Source organism: Nipponia nippon, unplaced genomic scaffold (genome assembly GCF_047370975.1).
Source record: "Nipponia nippon isolate SJK-2023a ecotype South Korea unplaced genomic scaffold, ASM4737097v1 scaffold_15, whole genome shotgun sequence".
Classification (NCBI taxonomy): Eukaryota; Metazoa; Chordata; class Aves; order Pelecaniformes; family Threskiornithidae; genus Nipponia; species Nipponia nippon.
Window position 1 is genome coordinate 9,840,818 of NW_028262331.1, and position 27,363 is coordinate 9,868,180.

At 41.7% G+C, this 27,363-nt stretch overlaps 2 protein-coding genes across 5 annotated transcripts in view; one reads left to right on the forward strand and one right to left on the reverse strand.

Moving 5' to 3' along the window:
• ACACA (acetyl-CoA carboxylase alpha) overlaps window positions 1-83 on the reverse strand; it is a 151,199-nt gene extending 151,116 nt beyond the window's left edge. The window contains exon 1 of the mRNA XM_087751911.1: window positions 68-83. The gene's annotated coding sequence lies outside the window, so the exon portion shown is untranslated. The remainder of the gene's footprint in view (window positions 1-67) is intronic.
• On the forward strand, window positions 24-25,351 carry TADA2A (transcriptional adaptor 2A). Of its 4 annotated transcripts, none has more exons than XM_087751922.1 (16): window positions 24-85; window positions 1,717-1,901; window positions 2,736-2,842; window positions 3,943-4,002; window positions 4,640-4,731; window positions 6,206-6,363; window positions 7,814-7,902; window positions 8,694-8,766; window positions 14,465-14,528; window positions 16,499-16,542; window positions 17,079-17,189; window positions 18,582-18,653; window positions 19,283-19,415; window positions 20,345-20,388; window positions 23,051-23,124; window positions 24,987-25,351. In XM_087751922.1, exons 2-16 carry the CDS (start codon window positions 1,877-1,879, stop codon window positions 25,170-25,172), a joined length of 1,332 nt encoding a protein of 443 aa, XP_087608048.1. In that variant the 5' UTR covers window positions 24-85; window positions 1,717-1,876; the 3' UTR covers window positions 25,173-25,351. The 4 variants fall into 4 exon arrangements, with proteins under 4 accessions (XP_087608048.1, XP_087608051.1, XP_087608049.1 ...); XM_087751923.1 differs by lacking the exon at window positions 24-85 and adding an exon at window positions 878-1,338; XM_087751925.1 differs by lacking the exon at window positions 2,736-2,842.
• The last annotated feature ends 2,012 nt before the right edge of the window (window positions 25,352-27,363 follow it).

Sequence of the window (27,363 nt, forward strand, 5' to 3'; positions counted from 1 at the left end):
GCCGCGCACGCACTGGCGCACGCGCACGGCGGGGCGCGGAAGGCCGTGGCGCGCGGGGCCTGCCTACCCGCCTCCCGGCCGTGAGGTGAGAGGCGACGGGGGCGCGGCCGGCGGCCCGGCCCCGGCCCGTGAGGGACGAGGGGGAAGTCGGGACCGTACCATAGCGGGGAGGAGCCGGTTCCGGGGCGGGGGAAGCGGGAAGGGCGGTGTCCGGGCAGCCGGCGGGGAGCTGGGGGGGGGGGGAGGGGAGGGCGAGGGAGCGGGCTGCCGGGAGCGCGCGCTTCCCACACCCGCCTCAGGGGCCGCGCTTGCGCTTGCCGGGGGCGGGGCCTCGTCGGGGGCGGGGTCTGGCGGGGCGGAGGGCGCCGCCTGGCGGTGATGGGGAGAACGGTCCTCCAGGGCTGGACGGGGCCTGGGATGTGGGGAGTGGGATGTGGGGAGTGGGAATTTTGTTTAGCCTGGAGGAGAGGAGGCTGAGGGGAGACTTTATTGCTCTCTACAACTGCCTGAAAGGAGGCTGTAGCCAGGTGGGGGTTGGTCTCTTCTCCCAAGGAACAAGCAATAGGACAAGAGGAAATGGCCTCGAGTTGCACCAGGAGAAGTTTATGTTGGATATTAGGAAAAATTCCTTCACCGAAAGGGCTGTCAGGCCCTGGCACAGGCTGCCCAGGGAAGTGGTGGAGTCCCCATCCCTGGAGGGATTTAAAAGCCGGGCAGATGTGGTGCTTAGGGACATGGTTTAGTGGTGGCCTTGGCAGTGCTGGGTTAACGGTTGGACTTGATGATCTTAAAGCTCTTTTCCAACCTAAACGATTCTATGATTCTGTGACTGGGGAGTGGGATATGGGGGAGTGCATGGGGCTGGTGCCAGAATGGCCTGTGCTGCTGTGCTTGGTGCTGGTGCTGCACCAGCGGGTTCAAGCAGCCCTGTAGCCAGGGCTACAGTGGTTTGCAGTTCACAGAGTGAAGTGAGTGCCCAGAGGTGGCTGTGCGGTGTCACTTACGGCCACGGGGTAAAAAGTCCAGCCTGGAAGTTGCTCTTGGTTGTCTGAGGATCAAAGCAGAGGTACAGGGATGTGTAACGGGGATGGAAGCAGCTGCCATCTGCGTGGAGGGGCTGCACAGCTTCAGTGGTGTCCCTGGATGCAGGACCATGCCTCCTCACGTGGTGCATGGAGGAGAAAACTCTAGGAAGAGAAACATGAATTTCAATAAGCGAGAAGCCTGAGCCGTTCCCAGCAAAAATACCTTGTAAAAGTGAGACATGTTACAGATCCCACAATGGACAGCAACTCACTTCCCTGATGGCGGACAGCAGTGTAGAACCTCACTGTACAGGTGCTGGTGAATCAGGCCTGTTCATAGGAACTGCCGCACAGTCAACACTGAGAGTGTAGTTGGCGTGAGCATGGTAGATTTTTGCACTGCTGTGTCCATGCCACTTCTAACCTGTTCGTTCTCTTCCTGGTGCTTCTTGGAGGTGCAAAACACTTCCTTGCACAACAACTGTTCACAACTCTCTGCTCAGCACATACATTCCCACTGAAAGCCTCGGTTCAGGATTGGCTTATATCCCCATCACTTCTCATCTCTTCTTATGCTGTATCCCGTCTCTCCACATGTGATTTCTTCTCATACACAGAAAACAGACTCTCAGCCATGTCAAATGGTCCCTGTTACGAAGACTGCTGACAGCCTTTTTGCTTTTGTCTTCAGGACGCTCTGGGAGGATCTCATCTGCGAGGGCTGCGTGAGAGACATCTGCAGGGAGAGAATATCCTGCTTGGACATACTGGTTGGGGCAAGGCTTACGCTACAGGCTTTTAGGCAAGATAAGTGTTACTAAGAGGAGCAAGGACACTGCCGAGGGAGAGGAATGGAGCGCCTGGCCTCCTTCAGTAGTAAGTGCCATTAGATGACATTTGAAAGTGTTTGCCATTGTTTAAAGACATTAGCAGCCGTCTGGGGGAGAGAGACAGAAAACTAGCAATATTTGGTCTACAGGGTCACTTCTTTGATCAAATTCTCAAGAGCGTGAGTACATGAATGATTCAGTGGGAATTTGGGTCCTTTTTTCTATCTACTTTTTATAGTTGGGCTAGTTCAAATCCGTTTTCTTGGAAAAATGTGGTTTATAACTTGACAGTCTATTTATTTTGACTACTTTGCAATGAACAAAATAAGAAAAACTTGCAGAGCAGTGTTTCATTCCTTGTTCAGCAATCTGAGCAGCGTCTGAGGTTTGGATGGGTTACAGAGCAATCTTGTTGATGCCTTTGCAACCACAGCAATATGCTTTACAAGTTTGACTTGAGGTAGATGGATGGGAGACTGCAACTGTCTGCGCAGTATTCTCCACAAATAAGGTCTTGGGTCTGGTCTTCAGTGCAAAACACGAGCATGGGCACTGGATCAAACCAGCCAGCTAGCACAGCTCCTGGCATCACTGCTGAGTTGTACCAGGAGGCTGCTACGGACAAGATTTTCCTTTGAGTCCATTGCACAAGTTTAGGTCTAGCCCTCAGTGTATCAGGTCTAGCAGGGATGCAGTGCCAACATCTCTCTGGCAACTCTAGCTGAAAAAGGAACTTTTAACAGATATTTGGAGAAGCCGCAGTAGGAAAGAGGTTATACACAGTTGAGTTCACTTAAAATCACTGGGCACAAGTGAATTTAGGTGATTGCAAAGCCAGTGCCTTGTTTGTGTTGCATGAGGTTTACTTTTGGCTTCACAGATGACCCTTTTGATAAGCCTCCATGCCGAGGTTGCTCTTCGTACCTCACAGAGCCCTACGTTAAGTGTGCTGAGTGTGGGCCTCCTCCCTTCCTCCTGTGTTTGCAGGTGAGTGCAAGGATAAAAGCAAAAGCGTTAATTTCTTTGAGAAAGTCATCAAAGGCCTGCCCGGTACCAAGCTGTTCCATAAACACATTAATAACTGGTCTCTGTAAACTTGTATCAACACACTTATTTGCTTAGGGACAGGGAAATGACAAAGAAAATGTTGGAGGCTGAAGAACTGAGGCATGAGCAGCTGAAGGAGATCTTTGTGAAGGCAGCCAAAGCTACCTAAAGACATGCAGTCAGCCTGACTATGTAACGGAGCATGCCGCTGCATGTCTAGAGAGGTATCGTTTCTGTCATTTTTTATGGCATGGAAAAGAAAAGCCATCAAGAAACACCCTTTCCCTGTCATCACACGTTTTTTTTCCTCCCAAATGGAAAAGAAAATTGGGGGAAAGTTTGCAATATTGACAATAATTGTTTGTGGCCAGATATAGTTCTTTAAAAATTATGTGTGTGATCTTATAATCACAGAAAGTACTGGTAGTTTTAATTATTAAATAAATAAGTTCGCATTATTTATGCTTAAGAAATGGCAATAACCTCTAAAACTGAAAAAGTAGCTTAGCCTTGTGCTGAGATATGTACAAAATACACAAAACCGTATTTTGTATGTTGGGTATATTTTTGTTCATTTACCCGTACTTAAAAAACGAGAAATTTAACTGTTGAAAATAGCTGCAAACCATGCTGGTGCTTTTTAAACAGAAAACCAAGATTAAAGGGAAACTGTGTTTTCAATACTTAAGAAATGCTTTGTGCCTTCTTCCTGGAACTTTAAAACATACCACCAAGTTTCTTTCACCTGCCTAACTTTGCCATAAATACTTAACAAAAAAGTATGTTGATTCCCAGGAGTTATGTCTTGGTGCAAAAGACAAGTAAGACACAAAGACAGATTTAACACAATTTTAACAAAGATTTTTCTACCATTTTATGTTTTTTCTAAAATGAAATCAGAAAAATTGAATATCTTTTTCAGCATATCAGGTGGTCAGTTTTGGATACCCAGTGGTCAGAGAATAAAAGGAAAAAAGGGACCAGTTAAAATGTTTTCAGGGCAGAAGAGACTAACATAATGCTAATCTTTTGTTCTACAGTGTTTCACACGAGGATTTGAATACAAGAAACATCAAAGTGACCATACTTATGAGATAATGGTAAATACTCCTTTTAGATAACACTGACTCAATCTTGAGCTCTCATAACTTCCCAGGAGTTAGACCCTTGCTTACTATTACATTGAAATGTTAAGTGATACAGTTCTTTGATTCAGAGGTTTAGAACTATTAAAAAAAGAAAAAGTCTTCCTTAGAGCAAAGAAAAATATCCACCTGGACCGTAACGGAATAGTGGAGACATTTAAAACTACTTTTTATTATTGTGCCCAGATAGATAGCACACTGCATCTCACTAGACTTCCAATTCTTTAACCATGTGAATCAACTTCTGTTTCTCTATTCTTCCCCAAAATCAATCATTTTAAAAGCCTTCAGTAATTTTTATTGTGTCTCATAGCATAACGTTGTTGAATTACAGCTGATAGCTACAACATGTAACAATATATCAGAAGATCTGTAGTGACAAACTAGTTTTTACTGTAGTTGATGACCCAGTGCCCTAAATAATTCAACAATTATTTGATCAGGTTTCATGGGACACAGTAAAAGTTTAAAAGTTTTTACCAGTAACAGTATTATGTACTGTGTTGCCCTGTAGTTTAGAACAACTTTGCTCTTCATGTGGTGGATTGTAACAGAGGATCACAGCAGTTTGATTTGCTTTTTTCTTCTCTAGACTTCCGATTTCCCTGTCTTGGATCCTAACTGGACAGCTCAAGAGGAAATGGCACTCCTAGAAGCTGTGATGGACTGTGGATTTGGAAACTGGTGAGAATTTAGTGGTTCAGCCAACTTCAGTGAATGATGGGTAGTTTTTCCTTTCATTTCACTGGATCTTACTGCTGAATACATCAGTGCGCATTGACTGTTCAATGACTTCTTGCAGGTGAGACACTAATTTGGCAGCTAAAGTGGAAGACTGGGGTAGCAGGTTCTGTTCTCAAATTTGCTGTTAGATATACAAGGAAATTGTTGAAGGCTTCTTGTGAGATGCAGGGCACCTCCAGTGAAGTACAAAGTTCCCTCAGTTTGCATTAAGGTCACTAGGTTTTGAAGGAGCTCAACTATTTCACAAGATTTTCTGTGCCTCAGTTTACTCCTATGTAAAAACCAACTTTTCTTTCAGAAAATTTTCTTTCAGAATTTCTTATCTTGTGTGGTTTTGGTTTGCTTACAGTTGACTAGGTAGGTGTTTTTATTTTTGGAGGTTTTCTGCTTCTCTGGAGCACTGGAAATATTTAATATTTTTACATTATATTCTGTTAAGGTAATTTCTGTAGTTGCTACAGGATTTTTATGCATTTGTAAGTAAACCATATCTGTAGTCATGAGTTATCTCCCTTATCCTTCATGAAAAAATAGCTGTATTAAAAGTGCAGAACCCGAGACTTCACTGAAACAGAACTGTGAGTTCTTATGTGTACCTTGCTGTCATAATTAAGACTGAAAACTGGTTGCAGTTATGTTCTGCAAGTGTGCCGTCTAGTACGCTTTGCCCTACTTAGCAATACAAGTAATCTTAACTTTTTCCTTAAACACTTGGCTTTTTTCAGCCTTTACCAAATAAAGGAAAAACTGACTTTTCTTCCTGGAATCCCTTGCATCCAGTTTTTAGTTTAGCAGAAATTAAAATGATTGCTGCTGGTGGATTTTTTTTTTAAAGTCCTCAACTTACACAGCCATTTTATTAAGACAAAATACTTCATGTTTCTAGTCAACCACTTATCCAAGGAAGTTTGGCAAAGATTTCTAGAATGTGTTTTGTACAACCATTTCAGTGTTTAAAAAAAAACCTGTTTAACATCTCTACAGGAAGGGGGAAACCACTATCCAGTTAAAATCGCAAGAGAAACTTGATAAGCAGAATGCAATTCCGGACTTAGAATTTACCATTACCTGGAATTAGTAAAATGTCTAAAAAGCTCTCAAATAACAATATTAAATTTTCAAACATCTAAAAGATTTGGTACATTCCATCAGCTGGGGAGTTTCTCATCTAAAGACAGTGAATTGCATTGCTCATGACCACCAAAAAAGTGCTCCCTAGCACTGTGTCAAATGTGTAAGTATTGGCTCAGTGTTAGTACACAAAATGTGAATTCAGACATCATCACAGATCAGTTCTCTGCACACAATGTGATCAGTCTTTTGTCCAAAATTATCTTTTTCCCACTAGAGAAAGGAAAAAACCCTCAACGTGTCTGTGTTCTTCATATTAAGCCTCCCCCTCTCCCCACTTCAGGCAGGACGTAGCCAACCAGATGTGTACAAAATCCAAGGAGGAGTGTGAGAAACATTATATGAAACACTTTATCAACAATCCCTTGTTTGCATCTACATTACTGAACCTGAAGCAGGCAGAGGAGGCGCAGCACAACGAAACAGTCATTCCTTTCCACCGTGAGTATCCCCTGCCCACTAGCACACGCAGGGAGCTTCCCCGCAAGGTCTCCGCTCTTCCAAAACTTGGAATGAGCACCCTTTGGAGAAAGGCATGCACCACACATGCAGTTTGCTTTCATTCCCAAAAGGAGAGCTTGTTCAATTGGCTAACTTGAATAATGTTAGTAGTAGGGTTTTCTTCACACTGTGTTAAATCGTTGGTATATCAAATAAACACGAGTGCCAGTTCAGTAGGAAAACGGAGGGAGCAGAGTGGTCTGATATAAACATCACATTCTCAAAACCAGAAGTTCCTGCACAGCCAGTGGAAATGGTCACTCAGAAATCACCACAGTAAAAGCCTGGATGTGCACATTCATTTAAAGGACAAGCTACCTCAAAGCTACTTCACGTGTGGCACGATATAACAGCGTGTCGTTCATGGTAAATACCAGCGCGAGTTCTCACCCTGATGCTGGGGTGGTTACTTCTCTTGTCCAGACCCTGTGTAGCAATGTTAACTGAGAAGGGATTTCTACCTTTAAAACATTTCATCTGATTATCCACTGTGTAGCGGGCCTACTTGCTGATGTGATTTGTCATAAAATCATTCCCTTTAAACTATGCTGATTTCACACCTCTCTCTTTAAAACTGCCTTTTCAAAAGTGTATGCTAAATTTCAGCAATTTAACAGATTTTCAGTTTTCCTTAAATTTAGCATCTTTATAATTCCCCCAGTCTAGCAGCTGTTCCATTATAAAGCTCAGAATGGCTGGGTAAAAAGATTGCTTGGTATCTGGAGGTTTAAATTTCACGATAAAGCAGTTAGAGCGAAAGCAGTAGGAACTGGACAATTTTGGTTCTGTCCCTGGCTGTCATTGATTTTTTAATCTGACCTGGGCCAAGACAAATTCTCTGTGCCTCAGCTTGCTTTATCTGTAGCATGGGACTTATAATGTTTAGCTCCTTCGCAAGTGTGTTGTGAGCCTTGGTCCGTTATTGTCTGTGAAACACTGAGCTCCTCAGTTGGGAAGTGCTGTAAAAATTCAGAGTTGTATAGCTTTAATTGCAGCTCTCTGTAAATGGCACCCAGAAGATGGCAGATTTAAAACCCCTGTTGCTATTAACTAAAAGAACCTGCACGCTGAGACGAAGTGATCTGCAGAGGTTTACTGAGGGGATACTGAGTTCTGAAATGTAGAGTTTACATTTTATAACCTATTTATTACCTTGAATTTATGTGTTTGACTTTTGGGAATACTATGAAGATCTCAGATTACTGCATTTTTCTCTGGATGAGCGCAGTCTTTTTCTGAATATAACGCTGAACAAAAGCCCAATCAGGGTGTTTTTCTTCAACTAATTATTCCCACTTTTCCTGCAAAAGAAACACCTATTTACGTATCGGTTTGCATTAAAAAAAGACCCCAAGCCCTACACAACAACTGAAAACCTTTATTTTTTCAGCTGCTGATGATCCCCCACGGCCTACTTTTGATTCCTTGCTCTCCCGGGATATGGCTGGGTACATGCCAGCGAGAGCTGACTTTGTTGAGGTAAGACTCTCTCTTCTCCCATTATTTTAAATTTGCTACTGAATGCAAGATCAGCAAACGCACACTTGTTTGCCCCTGCCTATAGGTCTTTACTCTTCATATAAAACCCATTAGAAGAGAGGAGAGGACAGAGTGATTAATCCAAGGATTTAATTGCAGAGGTGGCGCTGCAGGCCTGCAAAGCTGCTAGCAGGCAATCTGTGAGTCACGGGCTTTGTGTGTAGGGGCTGTAAGGCGTGCTGCTGCCACCAGATGTCCGGTCATGAATGGCTCTTATGTAAGCGGACTAGATGTTGTGAATTAGATGCTTAGCAAAAGGGGTCAGCTTCAGCACGCTTCTATTTCATTTGCCTTAGAGAAGCACATATGAGCCTGATCCAAAGATCACTTTAAAGACCTGCATTGTTTTCAGTGTTTCTAGCTGTGGGCCCAGGGCCCCAATTCCTGTTGCAAAACAAGCTCCTGTACATGAAGTAATGAATTCAGCCATATAGGGGCTTATTGTTTTTGTACATTTGAGCAGAATTTCCACCGCAGTGTGGGAGTCATGGAGATTACCTGATTAATTCTCATTATCCTATCACAGCATCCTGTTCCAGTTCCAGCCATGGGGGTGCATATCATACATTCCCTAGCTAAAGCTCCCCTGTGATGCCTGTTGCTCAAGGATGGAACCTTGTACAACTGTGTATGAGTAAATATCTCTGCTTTCAGTACTTCTACGTGTACTGAAACTCAATACCAATTTTTTAGCGCTAGTTAGTGACAATTTATTAATCACCTCTGAACAGGAGTTTGACAACTATGCTGAATGGGATTTGAGAGATATTGATTTTGTAGAAGATGATTCAGACATTTTGCATGGTAAGTCCCATATTTTTGTACATTGTCTGAAAAAATTGTTTCAGAGTGCCTACACAGCATTTCATTGGGTCTCTTTTTCTCTACACAATTTTTTAAAAGTGAACATACATTTGTAATGATCTCACTTCTGTGCGCTGGGATTTAAACACTGGCATTTCTGTGGTCCTCACTTTCAAATCTCTTTCAAAAGCTCTTAATCAACTGATGCACAAATGGTACTTATATATAGAATAATGCACTTCACTCACTGCTGAAATGTAGCCAGTCGTAAAGTAGAACATGATTGAAATCGAGTAGTCTCCACCAGTAGTAGGCATCTCTTTAGGAAATAAATAAGTACATATAGTGTTTAAAAGTACTGTGTTTATGCTTCAGAATTCTCCCGTCTATATCAGACAGTTCTAAGCTAAAGCCTTAGCATCCCTTGGAGACAGACAAATCCTGTTACGTACAGACAGTCTTTCCAAACTTAAAAAAAATCAGTTTGAAATTTAGCAGTGTACACAGAGCTTTAAGGAATGTAAACTCCCTTGGCTCAAAAAAAGTTATGACAATCCTATGTCAGTCTCTCTTCCCTTTTAATGTCTATTGAAAGGGGGACTGGTTTGTGGACATGTCACAGATTCATCATGCCATCTCTCTACTGTTTCTTTTTATTACTATTAAAAGATATATTTTCTTGCTTCCATGTCCTATTCTGAGTGGTGGTAAACTGAAAAAGCAAAATAATCTCCTAGTTCTGTTCATTAATTGAGAGCTTAATATTCATTCAAGCTGGTTTGCCAGCACTGTCTTCCATACCCCTCACACCTGTCTTCCTCCCACTGCACAGTTCAGCCATTTAAGACATCTCCTACCAGCCTCCTGTTCAAGTTGTCAGTCTTAGTGCAAAAATCAGCTTTCCCCATCTCTTCAGAATATCACAAAGCTGTGCAGGGCCAGACCCTTTGGTCTGCCTAGCTCAGTGTCCTGTTAGTACCCCATAGCAGACAAACAAGAGAAGAATGTAAGAAACGTCAAGTATAGGGAGATACTTTTCCTGGCATATCTTCCACATTTCCTGCAGTGATAAGTTTAGAGACGACTTGGTTGCGTTCAGGCCATTTTGACCAAAGGACCTGTCCTCCATGAACTTCGCTAACTACTGTTAGAACTATATATATTTGTATTTTTGCCCCCGTAACATCCTGTAGCAGTGAGTTCCACAATTGAGTTAGGAGTTCTACAATTTAATTATGTGTTGTGTGAAAAAATACTTCCTTCTGTCTGTCAGATCTTTTGCCTGATAATTTCATTGGATGTTCTCTAGTCCATTCAGTTGTCTTCAGTATTTATATGGGATGTCAGGCATTTGCCCTGTGAAAACTGTTTGGCAGAGTTTATGGAGCGTGACCGGCTACATTTTCAATCTCTCAGCTCAGAAACTCTGGCATCCTCCTTCCCACAGCTGTCCTAGATCTGCCCACGTGAGAGAAAATGCCTCTAAAAAATGAAGTCCCAGGGTCTAGCCAGCTGTTTTTCTTTTACATGAGGCATCTTGGGGAGAGAAAGAATTCTCTTCTAAAAAACTTTGGAATTAGATCTTTCCCTTCTCCAAGTTTATACAAAAAAAAGGAAGGAGCCACGTCCTCCCTGTCCTGCAGTTTTAAAGATCTCAGATGCTGACTTTGCTTGATTGCTTGAGAATATTTTGCAACCTAATCGTAGGATTTCATATTGTAGAAAATGGCTCAACACTTGGATCTGAAGGCAGGGACAGGCATTTGGATGATTTAAGAAACCTTTGTACTTTCTAATTAAGAGGCAGGGAAGGTTGTGAGGCAGCCCTGGGGGCCCAGGTTCTCGTTATCCCTCCCAAGGCTGCCTGTCCCACTACTGCCAGGCAGCGGCTCTAACGCGCCTCTCTACCCCAGCCCTGCCCACTGGCAAACTTCTTACACTAGATCTTGCAGAAATGTCCTTGAAAAGCAGCCCTGTGGCTGTCGTTCACACCTGCTCAAGTCAAATTTTTGCTGGCCAAACAGCAATTTTATTTTTTTTTAAGGTAAAGATGTAAAACAGGAGTTTAACACATTTTATAGCCCAGAGAAACCCAAATGGGGTCTTGCAGCATAGATTAAGTATCAGGTTTGTGAAAAAATCCTCAGTTTGTTTTTCTGCCATACGTTAAACCTCACTGGGTTCAAGATTAATATTTGAAAACTACTTTTATATTCTATTTTCTGAAAGTTGCTCAAGCTAGACCCTGAGAACACACCAACCAGAATAATTTCCATGATCTCTCTTTCTTTCTTTTGTTTCACAAGTCGCAGGTCAGGGCTGCAATGTCTAGGTTGCACGTAACACAGGAATATTTCATGCTTTCATTGGAACAGAATTCCCCTTCTTCCCTTTCTTCCATATTGCTCTGCTTTTCTTAAAATTTTGTAAAAAACATTTTATAAAAAGTCCTAGATCTAAGCTGCTTGACCTCTGTTTCCTGATATCATTGTATTTTCCCTGTTGTATTTTCCTGTGTCGCTCCAAACAAGTTCTCAGTACTCCCACAAGAAAGAAGAGTGCAATTTAATACAAGGTGGAAAGACTCCCAGGCAGCTTTTTATGAGGAACACAGAAACCTCTACCTGCTGACTCACCAGCTCCTCCCACCACACAGGAGGTCACAGGCATCATTCAGTCACTTCTTGCTATTAGTGAGATGGTAGAAATTGTGTGAAATCGCTCATATTTCAATTAACTTACTGAACTGTTAACTTCTATTCAGTACTTGCAATATAAAAAGTGCATGCAAATATATATTGCAGTTAAACAAAAACATAATGGGCAGATCAAAAGAAGCAAGTAGTTACAAATCTAATTCATACCAGAGTGCTTGAATATTTCATGAATTACAAGTCTTCATCAGACTGAATTATAACCTTGGTAATTTATCTTTTTCCAGGCTTTTTCTCTCCTTTCCTTCTCGTATAAATGATTTTTACTTCTAACACTGGAAAGTAATTGCTGAAACCGCAAGTTTAGAAGTGAGTGAAAATAGACTGCAATCCTGGCTGTACAGTAGTGAAATTTCATTTTATAAGATACAAGGCAGTCAATGTCCTTCTAAATATTACATGATGTTTATTCTTTTGTAGAAAGTCCTGACCTGCTCTGAAGGCAGATACTCTGTTTGCCTAGGGTCCTGCTTTCCTCTAGGGAGGGTGAATTGGATTATAGCCATTAAGTTTGTACCAACCAAGGCACACACTGGATGCACAGCCTGTTTACTTTGATTAGTTTGCATTCTTCCTATTATTTGGGCCTTGCATGCCAAACAGAGGTTAGCTAGCATGAAACAAATGTCTCACTCATTAGTGTTCAAAAAAGTTTTTGCAGACCAAATGAGGCTGAAGAGGAATGAAAAGCAAAGAAACTGTTTTGGACACGCTCTTGAGAAACCAAAATATTTTGATTTTTTGGAATGAAAAAAGGAGCCTTGAATTTGTGCCTATCACTGGATCCTTCAAAGCTACTCAGACCATCTCAAAGAACCTTATCATTTCCCAAAGTGGACACTTTGAACACGGTATCAGCTTGGATTATCTTAAGATGCAAGTACAAACAACTGCCTCCCTAGTATAATCCATGGGGAAAAGCACAGGCAAATCATTTTCATTCGCACAGCATCTCTTTTCTCATTTCAATGCAGCATGTAACAGTATAGTAGTCTGAGTTATTCATGCATTCCAGATTTTGTAATCGGCTGTTCCTGTGTGAATATGTCTATTAAAAACAAAAGCCCCTCCAGAAGTGCATGTGGCAGCAAATACTAATTTTTCTGTAAGAAGCGGCTCCATTTTTTCCTTTCATTTGTTCTCATGAATGTTCCTTCCCCCCCCCCCAGTTGATCATAATTTCTTTCAGAATATTGTGCACTCAGGTGAAAGCATCAAAATGCAATGGTTATAGGTGCATAATTACTTGTGATATTTATAGAGGTTCTCCGATGCAATTTCTGCATGTACTTATTAAGTTCTACCCACACAAACCCCAGAAAATAACATGTTAGGTTAGCTTGCAGAGGGTTTAAAAATATAAGAATATTTTCCATAAATTGGCACCGATTCCAACACTTAGTAATACATTTCATTCATGTTTAACTTGCTGCATTTCCCAATTTCTTGTCCCTACATTTAAGCACAAAGGAGAATTTGCTGCCTGCGCTTGTTCTTAAATTAGGAAACTTAAATACCTCTTTATGAAAACAAACTATGATCCTTGAACACTCTGGTTTTGCAAGAAATTTGCAAAGAGAAGTAAGAATATTGTACCACCCCTCCTATCTTCACACATAATATTTTGCCCCTAGATTAACATCCAATCAGTTTTGTATAAATTGAAGATTTTTTTGCTAATACAGGATCAGCAAGTGTAACTCAAAACTGTTGGCTCCTGAGCTAATACACACAGCCTTTGGGCTTTAGCTGTCCCTGTTTATAAGAAATTTTATTACCCAGAGGAATGCACAAATGAATTGCCTAGAAGCTAGGGGCTTCCTGGTGTTTACATAGAAATACATATTTTAAAATAGACACATAACCACACTTCTTTCTTAATTGCATTATTAATTATTTATTGGAGAGTGCAATCAATAAACTGCCAGTATCAATTTTGCTCTTTTCTTGTAACTACAGAGAGAGGAGTGGATTCTGGATTCTGTCACACTTGGGCCACCCCTGTTTACACAGCACAGTGGGCTGAAAGGGGACGTGCTCTTGCTTAGTGTCAAAAAGAGCTGCATGTTGTCTCTATAGATTGTAAACCCACTGTCAAGTCTTAAGCCTCTTCCTTCTGAGAACGTATTGAAATGATTAACGTAAAGGAAAAAAGGCCAACCACGAAATCAGCCAACTCTATGCTTATTTAATGACCTAGAATTTTTGCATTATTTAACAAAATGAGGGAAGGGAAGGCGATAGGTGTCTCCTTATCTTTTCTTTCAGGAACTTACTGAAAAAGTTTATTGACCTAATGGTTACAGGAAAAAGAAGCTGAAGGATCTCCGAGTGGATCAGCCAGACTGCAGACAGATTTGATTTTGAAAAGGATATGATTTCTAATGAGCATGGCTTTTTCCTGTGCTTCTTCACATTGTCGTGAACTATTCTCTTTGTTCTTCTGGCAGACAGATAGGTTTAGAAGTTAACAAGCTGAAATCTTGTGGATGTTTTTAAGAACTGTAGCAGAGGCTACTTTGAATCTTCACAGTTCAGAACTGTGTCTTTCTACTTTTCGGAGTTCCTTGTTCTGTGCAAAGAAGCCTTTGTCCAAAGATGATACCTTGGATCCTTAAATCTGACACATTTGCTTTTCGGGAGAAGGAATACTTAACAATTGCATGTATGAAGGAACAAATAAGTGCTAATAGTAAAACAGTCCAAGAAGAAAGAGGAAAAGAGTTCTCAGGATCTACCCAGGTTCATATTTACTGGCAGTAGTGTATTTGGAAGGAGTAAGCAAAAGAAAGCATGTACAGTCTACAGAAGGTTAGCCTCTAGGGAGTTTATGCCCCTGTAAAATTGCCACGGGATTTTTAAAATGGCAAAGTAGAGTGACCATTTCAGCCTACCATGAACATAAAGGCTTGAAAATTAGCCTGCTACAGTGATTACTTATGTAGTCTGTAATCTTTTTTATTATTATTATTATTATTTTGCAGCTCTGAAGATTGCAGTTGTAGATATCTATCATTCCAGGTTAAAGGAAAGACAGAGAAGAAAAAAGTAAGTTTTAAAGTAGTAACTGTGTTCCTTTGCTTCATTACCATGTTTTGGTCCCCAGTGTTGTCCTAATACTAAATATAAATGATTTCCTATAGCATACTTCCAGACAATTCCCATGCATGGAGACCTTCTGCTATGAGATTTGCATGACAGGCTTCATCTTGGATGTGTGGTTCTCCTTCCGTGCACAGATTAAGATCAGGCACATGGCTTTAGCAATGGTACCAGCCCAGAAAACACAGATTAACAGAGCCTGATACTTACTGGTACACATGGTTGACAAAGGACCTCTACACACCATAACTCTCCTTTAAACTCTCAAAACAAGTCATTAATTGTGAAAGGCCTATTTTCCAGTCCTTTTTAGTGCATGAAAGTCATGTATGCAGTGGTCTTCATATTACTATCCCAAATCCAGTTATACATAACTAACTAAGCTTCTAGCACACCTTATGAGATCACGTAGCCATTTTGCAGAATAAGAAACTGAAATACTACCTGGGAAACCAGTCACAGATCCAGGGCTAGGAACCAGAAAAAGAGGCAAGTCTTTGTTTTTTCTGCACCCTATATAATGCGGATGGACTGCACACAATTCATTTTCTACTTCAGGGAAAAAAAAAAAAAAAGCTGCCAGTCTGTGACTAATTGCTAGACCCCCACTTTCTCCACAGAAATGTTTGCATCATTATTTTTAATTCTTAGTGGTCCATAAGTTAGTTTTCCACAACGTGTAATGAAGATAACTATATCACTGATGTGAGTTTGAATAATTTATTCAGTTCATTTGACAGCTTTTTAGAATGACTCAATCTATTCATTAAATTCAATTTTATTATAACTTCCAAATACTTTGTTCAATATTTAAAATTATATCTTGCTGTATTACTCCCCGCTGGAAGAATTACTAATTTGGAGTAAGACTCCTCTATTCCTTCTCCTCATAATACAGCATAGTTCTGCTAAATGACAGGTAAGAGTTGATGTGTATTGACCTGGTTCTTTATAATTCATAAATAAAAAATATTTATGAGGTGTAATTTCCATTATGATAAATCATGTCATACTAAAAGAAAGTGCCATAAGGCTCAGTTACATAACTCAAATCAGTGTCAGTTTTTGTAAGGTTTCTACAGCAGGATGGGACAAAAATCTGGAAAATGACATAAAAATGCTGATGTCACTCTCAGAAGGGCTTCTCTTCATTCTTTTATACATACTAAAGAAAATGTAATGGATTTTATAGAGCAAATTCCAACCTGACCTTGAAGAGCCCAACTTTGTAGTATCTCTTATCATTCGGAAAAGTCAGGTGTTTATCGAATCGCCACATAGCAATGACCACATGACATTTGCCAAAACCTGTGACAAATGTATTTGTCATGCGCTTGTAAATATCTTACCTGCCTTTTTACTCTGCTCATTTCCCTGATCCCGTCAGGAGCATTTCAAACTTATGAGTTACCTAAATCATCTTCCTCTTTTTGAAAGCTAAGCTGTCATGGAAAAATTCCTTCATCCTGCTCCCAGTGGTGAAATTTACAGTCTGTCTCTCCCCCTTGCTCTAGTAGAAGGACGTTTGTCTCTCTCTGGAAAGCTGGAAATCATGCTTCATCAGACATTCCTTTACCTCCAATTTTGGAAGGAGTTATAAGACACTGTAGATGCAAAATCTGTGCCTAAAGAAGCAATTTCAAACCTTTAAAGCGATTGTAGCTCCCTTTGTGCTTAGTGCTGTGAGAGTTGGACTAATGCACACCGCTATCCAAAATTTACCCTGATTAAAGCCACGCTGCATCACTACGTCATGTTTCTCAGCTAGCCAGCTCGAGGGCTATGGAAATTTCATACATGTTTAGTTTTAGACCCCTCTGATGGTCTAAATCAAAGTTTCTTCTGAAGCCTTTGTATTTATGAGGTAATACATGAGTTAATGCCTTTTATTAATACCATTCTGCTCTCAATTACAGAATTATAAGAGATCATGGCCTAATCAACCTCAGAAAATTTCAGAGTGAGTATCAGGTGTAACTGCTTAACTTTAAATTGGTGTCTACTCGGGAAGCAAAACTTCAGATGTTCACTGTTTCCAGTGCACCAGTGTGGTTTATTCATACTGGACCATGTTCAGATGGTCTGAATTCAGCAGATTTCCTGCCTCGACTGTTTCCAACCAGCTGGCTCTAACTACTCCCAGCTCAGTGGTTTAGTTATTACCTTGGAATTGCTCTTCAGAAGCATTTTGGGCTCCACTGAGTAGGGAGAGGGGTGAAGGTGAAATCTAGGCCTTGTAAGTGCAGCTCACTATTCTAAGAAATGATCAAACAACATTTAAACATCATCCTTTATGCTTTTAGATTTTTAATGGCTGTATAATTTCATTGTTTTTTACTCAGCAATTTGTAGTTGTGACACTAAAATGGCCAAGAAGCGTACCAAATCTGGATCTTTGGGCACTTCACAGAGGCTGGTGGTCACTTCAGGTTCCACTGAATTTATTTTCTTCTCACAGTAGGAGTGATAAGGTGCGTCACTTTTTCCCCCCTCTAGTTTTGGAAAGGCGATATCCAAAGGAGGTTCAAGACCTTTATGAAACAATGCGACGATTTGCACGAATTCTTGGACCGGTAGAGCATGATAAGTTCATTGAAAGCCATGCATGTAAGTATTTTGAGGATGTTAGCATATATGTTCTTCAATAGGCATAATGAGGGGTTGCGTCATCTACAATCTTTCCTAAATATATACCACTCCTGGAGGGCAGGAGGTTGTTTTTCTCTTCCTCCCCCATCTACCTACCTCAGAAAAACAAATACGTTTGTGGTTTGATACATTAAATGAGCAGCAAGTGGGTTTTTTCCACTAAACTGTGTCTGAGTTCTTTGTTTGATTTCTCAGTTGACTGAACATTCTGATCATGTGTTAGAAGTAGTATTTTCTTATCAAAAGACCACTATTCATTTACTGGGACTCTATATCACTGAAAGAATAAAATCCCTAAAATTTATGTCTGTATTGAGAGATTGGGAGCTGGCAGCAAATCGTGAATTCTTTGAAAGATACACGTTAAACTATTATATATGTACATAATTATATAGTACAGCCATCATTATGTCCCTTACCTTAAAGGGAGAGGCATTGTTCCATCACTGAATCATCCTGAGTCTTTATGCATAATCATAGCATGCATTTAGTCAAATTTCAGTACAAGTCATTACATCCTGCTTAATTCTGTGACTTAAACTGGGAAAATTGTTGCTCATTAGAAGGAACAAAGCATTTAAATAGTTGTGACTGTATTTTCAGGACACCCTGTGTGAAATACCAAAAGTATGATCCTGCAAAATCATGAGTCCCACATGTAAGTGCCAGTCCTGGAACCTAGTTTTGCTATTGTAGTGACAGCAAAGTCCTCAAGTTAACCTGATAGTCAAGTACACACATTATACAGATCTCCTGAGTAGTATGAGTAAACAAATCCGAGACAAGCAAACTTGCTCGCTGTAAAACTAAGCAATGCCTGGAAGCCAGCTGATAAAAGCTATAGGCAGTAAATATCTCCGAGCAAAAGAAACATGGGTATTTAATCTTACTGACTGCAGAAAAAAAGAGTTGTCTGCAAGGAAAAATTTTGGAAGGTCCAGTTATGAAAATCATAGTTCAAAGACAATATTAGATGCTATGAGGAGCCTGGATGGAATAGTTTTTCAAACTTATTGAAATGCCTTCCAGAAATCCTACATTATTGTTATTTGCCTTGTCCAGGGTATGGCAAAGGAACTGTCAAAGCATGAAGATAAAATAACTTTTCCGAGCCCACAAATGCTAGAAACCAGATTAAATCTGTGATCAAGGAGTGTTGGGACACAGTGAGTTTGAGATGTGATAGAGACTTGTGCAGAGAGGTTAACCCTGTCTGTGGTTCTGTGTACTTCATAGCTGAACTGCGTAGACAAATAAGAAATAGCAATGTACATCACAGTTCACTGCCACCCTCACTGACCCACATTTGTTTTTTGGATCTCCCTTCTGCTTACGGTTGGGGTAAACCAGTGGAATTTGAGCTGCGAAGGGAAATAAAGCGACTACAAGAATACAGAGCAGCAGGAATCACCAATTTCTGTAGTAAGTACCTGATGCATTATTCAGCCCGTTCCCATTCATCAAGGTGTGGAAGGATGATTTTACAACATTTAGGATGTGTTGAATAAAAAGACACTTATTATTGAAATGCATCTGCCTAGCTCTTTAACTGAACAAGGCTTTAGCAATAATGCCTCAGTCCAGCTGTGCTTTTTTAAAGCTGGTTTGAGCCATCAGCTTGGAGAACGCGCTGTCTAGCAGAGCTCTGCTTTAGTCACCACTTTGCAAAAGATCCAGAAAAAAAAAAAAAACGTGTCGTGGCACAGTCAGTGGTCACCAGTGCTTTATCTGTGGACACTTTCACTGACTATCAACAAGTGTGATATCTGGAGAGAGGGCTAAGACCTCTACATAAACGAAATGGCCTATTTTATCCTGGAATTGGATCATGGAAGCCTTTTTTGTTTGTTTTTGGCCTGAAATCGATGGGGGGAGGGGTGCAGGGTGGAATCTAATATCTGCTGATGCCAAGTAGTTGTCATGAGGGAGAATAGCAGAGCCTGGTCCAGAGCTAGAGAACAGTTTCTCACTTCCTTCCTAAAGTTGAAAAACAACAGTCTGAAAATTTTGACCAAGGCAGCTGGTAAGAACGCGGTATCTGTTTGCCATAGGTGCCAGAACATATGATCACCTTAAGAAGACAAGAGATGAGGAACGCCTAAAGCGCACTATGCTTTCTGAAGTCCTGCAGTACATCCAGGACAGCAGTGCCTGCCAGCAGTGGCTCAGTCGACAAGCCGATATGTACGGTTACAGTAAGACTGCATTTTACATACCTATAGAATCATTTAGGTTGGAAAAGAGCTTTAAGATCATCAAGTCCAACCGTTAACCCAGCACTGCCAAGCCCACCACTAAACCATGTCCCTAAGCACCACATCTGCTCGGCTTTTAAATCCCTCCAGGGATGGGGACTCCACCACTGCCCTGGGCAGCCTGGGCCAGTGCCTGACAGCCCTTTCGGTGAAGAAATTTATCTTCACCGAAATTCTTCTTTCTATGCTTCAGTCAGGTGCATCAAATACATTTTTTGTCTGATAATAACAAATGCATTCCCAATTTATTACAGTAAGAACAGTCTGCAAAATTCAGAAGGGCAAGAAACTGTGGATAACAGCAATAGTGCTTGTTGAAGTGCAGACAGGGAAGTGACTAGTAAGGGCTCAAAATCTCAGTTTTCTCTATTTTACATTTCAGGAATTTAACTGCTCTTAATACAGTCATGGAGGGAAATGAGGTCTTTATGGATATTAATGAGGGCACAGATGACACTTGAAACGTTTCGGATGATTTTAGATGTAGCAACATTATTAATGTGTAGTCACCCTGCACAAAGCATTTGATTTAAAGAGCAAGCTGCGATGCAAAGGAAGTATATCCTGTATGCCACATGGTCCGAGCAGATGATTTGTAATTTCCCTGGTCAGTCTCCACTGAATTTTTTATTGTGTGCCGCCCCCCCCCCTTTTTTTTTTAAAACAGGTTTCAGACATGGTCTTCAGTCTGGGAGTGCTAAATATTTAGAAATCCTGTTGATTTCAGATCAGGGCCTGGGTTATGCCAGCTGAATTGTATAATTACTAGAAGTTGGGGAAAAAGTAGGTTCAGGGCCAATATATGCAGTTATTCTTAAAAAAGCATGAAGGCAATTTGAAAATTTCCTTTCTTTTCAGTGATTCCGGCCTGAGTCCCACGGTACCAGTTCCTTCAAATTCAGGTAACTGTTAGATGATGGTCTGTGATAAAAAGCCAGCCATACATCAGTAATACCGTTCTGACAGCCTGTTGGAGAGTGACTCTTTTGCTTCAGCGCAAAAGCGTCAGTCCTCAAGCCTCGTGGTTAAGCACTGCTCAAGTCAACATTACCTCAATCTGCAACTCATTCCACATGCAAATCCTGTAGGGTTTTTTGCTGAATTTCTAGGTTTTTCTGGCTACAGATGGAAAACCCATCCTAAAGCTACATTAACAAGGCAAAAAAGAAAAGAATTTTCACACGAGAACAAAATTTTATCTTTAAAAGATAAAGCTAATCCATTTTTTTAAATGAAGCTGTATAGCACATACCGTAGCAATATGAACCTGACAGAAAGCAGATTTGGGAGGGCAGAACACCAAAAAACAGTTGCCTGAGAAGCAGGCAATGGTTGCAGCATCAAGCACTCCAGAGTGACAGAATGAGATGATACAGGTTGCCTGTGCAACTTCAGTTTTCCTTTTCTATGAATATGCTTTTATATTCTTTAATTCTGTAATCACAAGTTATGGTTTTTTCCACCAAGAGGACCCCTACTTCTTTCAGTGCCTGGTAAGGACAGGTCCAGGGGTCAGTCAAGGCCCTCGTCAACAAGACTTCAATAAAATCCCATCCTCATTTGTTGAGGTCACAGGATGGCATGCAATGAGTGAGACTAGGATAAAGTTTTACTATAAGGTTGTTAAATGTTGCCAGGGAAACTGGCTTCCAGCTCTGCCTTTACATCCAGTTTTTATGTGGATGCTAATAAACCACTTGAACCAAACTTCTCAGAGGTGGCCACAGAGTCTACATGTTCTTCCTCATTTCTGCCCGGAGCCCTGGAAATTTGGGTCAGAATACCAAGCAATTAGTCATTGCAGAAGTCAATACGTACTATGTTTTAAACATATTTGGTGATAGGTAAGATCTGGTGGTTTGGAGAGAAGATAGCATTGTGTATCTCAGGCTGGGCATCCAGAATCCATGAAATAGGGACAGTATCCCCTCAGCTGAAGGGCTAATATGAAGACTGAAATTAATTGTTTGTCAAGTGTTCAGTGGTCAATAAGGGAGAAGAGGCCAAAAGAACATGAATTGTTTTGCCTGTGGAACTCAGATAGCATGCAGTGTTTACAACCAATATCAGATGTTGAACAAAACCCAAACAAAATACCATATAGTTAGTAATTAAGGAAACATCCTGCATACTGAATAAGGCAAGGATACTGCGGAAAAACTGCCACGTGTCTATATAATTAAAGGCTGCATCATACTGAATATACAAGAACGCAAATTAATGTTGCTTAACTTTACTTCTAGATTTTGAGATCCTGATTTTGCAGCCTTAATATGTTTTCTTTAATGTAGTTTGTGTGTGTGTGTGTTATTCCCTAGGTTTTTGAAAGAGTAAAACCAAATTCTGTCGTGTCTCATAGCACGCTCGTTCCAGGCTGTAGAAAGAGGGAGTGCTGCTGGGAAATAACTTCCTCTACACCTACCAGAGACTCACTACTCCGGCTTCTTTCTAGTCCTTCAGTTCTCTCTCTGATCAGGCTCCCCTCACCCAGACAGGCTCCCATCTGTCTCCTACAGGCGCACAGGAGAAGGAGCTAGAGAGACTCCCCAGTCCCAGAGGCAGGACCCGGACAGGGCAGGGTCTGGAGCAGCGGCCAGCAGGGTCCTTGGGAAAACAGAACTGCAGATTTCCCAAGATCTCATCACTTTGCCAAATTTGGGAAGTTTGTCCTGGGATAGAGACACCTACCTCTAATAGTGCTAAATATGCAACCCACAGCACAGGGGCAATAGGCTTTCTAAAAATGTAAATAAATAACCCTAGCTTTGTTCTGAGCTCTGGAAGTTTAAAAAAAAAAATACTACTAGAAAAAAGAAAAACAAACACAAACCTGTAAGTGGACAGCCCTCGTGAAAGCTTAAGCTGCACCAGTTATATTTCAGCAAAGTTATAAACAATAGTGAAAGCGAGAACTATCAGACTACCTTGTAATATTTCTTTCAGTTCTTACTGTTTATCATAACAGACAAAAATAAATCCACAGACTGCATTTGCTTTACAATATCTGCATCATATTTAAAGGCATTTAAGGAAAACTCTGCTTCATGAAGGTGTCAGTAATGCCAGAGGCATTGGCTGCTAATCACACCAATAAATAATCTCAGCATCCTTGCCAGGTACCGGTTTCACACCTGCCGGGAGTTAGTCCTGCACGCTGTGCGCACCCGGGGCACACCCTCCACACAGCACTGACCTCCCTCACCCCGGCTGGAAGAGTCGGTTTAGTCAGGAGGTACAGCCCAGCTTAACCATGGTCAGTGACGGTTTGACAGAAAGCTATGCCTGAGCTTTCAGTTCCTCCTAAAAGCCAGTGAGCCAGGGCTAACAGCAGAAGAGTCCTCATGCAAGTATTCACAGTGCTTAGCTATGTCACTTGCAAAATCATACCGTTTATCAAATCAGTGCAGGTTTTGTGTTAAGCCCTAAATAACCCCATCTGTAAACACTTGAATCATACTGGGTTAACATCACGGGATCTAATTGCCTCTGTGATAACACACCTAAGGAACAGTCACTGCTAAACTGCTCAGAGTTCTTTAGTGTTTTCCTTTCTTGTCTCTGCAGGTAGACGGAGTGCCCCACCACTGAACCTCACAGGTCTCCCAGGGACAGAGAAACTTAATGAGAAGGAGAAGGAGGTGAGGAAAGGAATGGAAAGATAATCTATATAAAACTTCATCTTCACATTGCAGGGGTGCTCACACCATCTGTCTCAGGTGCTGTGAATATTGCCTCAGCTGTATGCCCTGACTACTCTTTCCTGCTCACAAAAATCATTCAGGTTTTCCAGTTGGCTTCTTTATTTCGGTTACTGTACTATACGTACAACATAGCTGCAGCAAATTAGCTTATTTAGCAAAGAAAGGTGGAGCACACCAAGGTGCTGTTACGTGCTATTATAACATCAAGAGTCTGACATCCTCTCTTCCTCCGTTGTGAGACCGGGGTGAGCAGAAGGGTTCTTTTTGCTTAATGAACATTGATTTTAAAACTGGCAGAGGATTTCATCAAGGGCTTCACTGGACAGATCACTGAACCTGAATAGCGGAGCTATTTCTGTGTTATAGATATCTCACAGCCAAACCTCAACCAGTTATGGTTGGTTTTTCACTGTAACACTGTGAACCATGAAGGCAATAACAGTGTATTGTTCTTTTCCTGTTTTTTCCATATTTCTGCTTTACAGTGCATATATCAAGCTTTTTGTATGCACGTGTGGCAGAGAATGGAATCTGGCTTTCTTTAAGCCCTGGGTTGTTAGTTCAGCTTGGTGTTGCATTTTGCAGTCCCATACAGAGTGCTCTTCCACAGTCACCTAAAGCAATCAGAGGCGCAGGGAAGATCAACAGAGCAGAGTGAAACGGGACTGCAACCCATGCGGCAAGCCCCAGGAGAGGCGAACAAGGCAGCAAGGGCCCTGCCGTGTATTTATGGCTCGCTTTCTTCTGCAGCCCAGCGTAGGGCTGTCCTCTAATTCAGTGAAAGGCAACACTGGAAAACTATTGAAAAAGAAGATTTTTTTTTTTTTTAATAGAAGTCATAATCTGTCCTTAGATTGTCCACAAGGCAGATTTCAGTGTATGTGAAACGCAGATGTATTTCAGACTTTTCCCTCTGTGTGGAAGCCATTTCCCCTTCACTGGGGAGGGCAGCATTGCAAATCAGATCACAGATTCGCCATGGAACATGGCATTTCTGGCTCCATTCAGCATGCAAATAATCGTGACTAGGACATTAGTGTATGTGGGGAATCTGATTTCCTCGTCAGCTGAGACATAAAGTCTGAGTTCTCTGAATTCTGCAATTTCCTATCAATGAGGAACAATCATTAAGCATTTCCTCATTAAAAGGAGGCGGCAGCCAGTATCTCCACTGGAGCAATACGGTGCACCCTCTAGAAGGCGGCTGGCGGTTGGAAGCTAAATAGGAGCATTGCAACCTAACAGCAGAGCGCAGGGGCTTTTGAAAGCAATTCCTTTTACCAAACTTCCAAACCCGTAATGCCCTCCCTGCGCAGTTTCCATCCTAGACTTCCGGAGGGGGCAGGCGTTGTGTGCGTAGCTGCTTTTGTAGAAAGGTATTAAAGACTTAGTCTGCAGGGGATTAATAGACAGATGCCCTCCCTGGCTCTCGTCCAGCATGCTGAATTGCGGGTTGCAAGTCTCTTTGGCATGTGTACTTCTCTTGGTTTGTAAAGAACAACGCCCACACAGGACACACTCATAGTTACGCTCCTGTGAGCTGAGAGCTTGCTTTCATCCTCCTAGTTTATTTTTTAGTCAGGAATGTTTTTGAATGCAGCAGCCAGCAAGCTCCTCCCCTTCCTACCTGTGGATCGAAACAGCTCATAATGCAATTACTGAATGCCTCCCCTGTACAAAAAAGCACATTTAAAATGTTTTCAGAAAAATATTCACAATCTTACTCCCCCAACAGGAATCACAGAATGAAAGAGCGTGGCAAGTGTTATTGTTTATTAACTTCACCTTTTGTCTTCCAGCTCTGTCAGATGGTGAGGTTGGTCCCTGGAGCCTATTTAGAATATAAAGCTGCTTTAGTGAACGAGTGTAACAAACAAGGAGGCCTGAGACTAGCGCAGGCTAGAGCACTCATCAAGATCGATGTGAACAAAACCAGGAAAATCTATGACTTCCTTATCAGAGAAGGGTACATCACGAAAGCCTGAGGACAGACATCAGCGCTTTGGCTGGAGCAGACAGATGTGGAGAAGCTTTGAAGTCGCTTTGACAGCGCTGAAAGATTTTAACAGTGTTGAATGAAGGACATTTCCTTTTGTTTAAAATCTTTGGGGGCTTCTTTTTGTAAAAACAAGTAGGGAGCTTTGTTAAATTGTATGAATACTGACATTTCTTTGTCTGGTTTCCTTTTGACTCTGCTGTTTAACACTGCTGTTGTCAGAATTACGCTGCCACGTAGCTGGAAAGAATCATACGCCATGTAAGCTCATCTTAAATGTGAATGGGCATTCATTTCTAACACCTCTTGTAACTAAAAAGAGAACGACAGTACTTTTATTCTGACGGTGACACAGAATAAGGACAGAAGAGCAGCACGTAATGAGAGTCACACTTTGACTTTGTGTGAGTACGGGGGTATAGAAACGCAGTCCCCTCCCTTCTTGTACGCCTTCCTAAAACAGTGTCAGCTTTCGGAGGAGATAGCACATGCCCGAGGGTATAAAAATAGAGCTTGCAGTGGTCCAGTCTTTTTAACTTAATTGTGATAAAGGATGGGAAAGGACATTGCAGGGAAGCTCCTCAACAGTTGTTACCTTTATGTGATATTAGCACATATCACAGCATGAGAGCACTGTACAAACCAATAAGCTTCATCTGCTCGCTACTTGATTTGTGGTTGTGAAGTTATATATAATCCCTCAGTTTAAGTCTTCGCTGCTCCGGCTCGTTGGAAAGGCTGGATGTTACAACCAGAGCAGCCTTTCGGAACATAAATAAAAAGACGCTCAGTACCCTGACGTTCTCTCACAAAAGATAAGAAGCGAAGAGCACGACAGACTGCCCAGAGCACGCATGCCAGCCCGTCCTGCCCGCCTGTCCGTGGGGCCTTATTCCCTCAGCTTACCCCGTTCGCAGCGACATACCCAGTTGACCAACAAAGCAACGTTGAGGTGCAACAAGTTACTACGCACACGCAACACCGCCTTACATCAGATGAGCTGTTGTACGACTTAAGTACAAAACATTTGTACTTGAAAATACAACTGGATGATGAAGATGGTTCTTTCCAGATGCAGCTTGGCATGGTTTCCTAGGCAGTAAAGTCTTTATCAAACAGCTTCCATTGCTAACATATAATGCAGAAATAACGTCCCAGAGGTAACCAACAGCCAAAGCAGGTGGGATGTCGGGTGCTCTCAAGTTTGGGATCTCATATGGAAAAGTCTGACTGAGCTACAACTATACTGATACCTATGTAAGGTGTTTAGGTTTGGGTTTTTTTTTTTCCCCCCAAGAGTAATTATCCTGTGTACCTGAGGTGCCATTGAACGTGAAGTATTTTGGTTTGTAATAAAATCAAAATTACTTGAAACAATCTTATATCCGTGTTCCTGGACTCCGAGTGAGACTGTAAAGGTCACGCAACTGCCCGTATCTGTATCCATCAGCCTCTCGCCATGAGAGAGAGGAGATAAATGCACAGCAGTTTGCAGCACGGCCATATGGATGTGACCGCTAGATTACCTAGAAAATATTACTATTTAAAGAAAAGCAGCAGTAATAATCTGCATGTTGAAGATTAAAGTCTGTAGAAATTGAGACTGTATAGACTGGGAATGCCAAGGGAAGGGACAAAATAAGCTGTAAATCCTTGGGAATGTTTTTCTCGGCTGTCTTTTAACATTAAGCAAACAGCCAAACTACCTTTCCTCCTGCCCGGTCTCCTGTGCCGTCACTTGTACAAAAAAGCAGTAGGGGAGCCCAATACGCCGGTGCCCGCTGTGACCAGCCTGGGATCAGCCACGTCCCCACCCCGCAAACTTCAGTGGCGTCTTTGCCCCAAAGGGACCCAAACGGGACCGTGAGCGTGACCTGCTGTGACCAAACACACAACTACCCAAATCCGAGCTCTTGCCGAGCTCTGTGCTTTGGGCAGTGCTAAATAATTTGGCCATCTGGAAAATGTCAGGGAGAAAAGATTTCTGGAAAGGTGAGAACTGCGATCCTTTAACTGGCCAGAGGGGAACGAGAAAAGAGACTTTTCCAAGGTCAGCAGGAGAGCGCGAGGCGGCAGGGAAGCGAGGCTGGGATGTTTGCCCTGTGTAGCATCGATGTACAAACCAACAAAACCAACAGGATTTTCCCCTTTCACAGGGCATCTCCCAAGCAGGGAAGGTA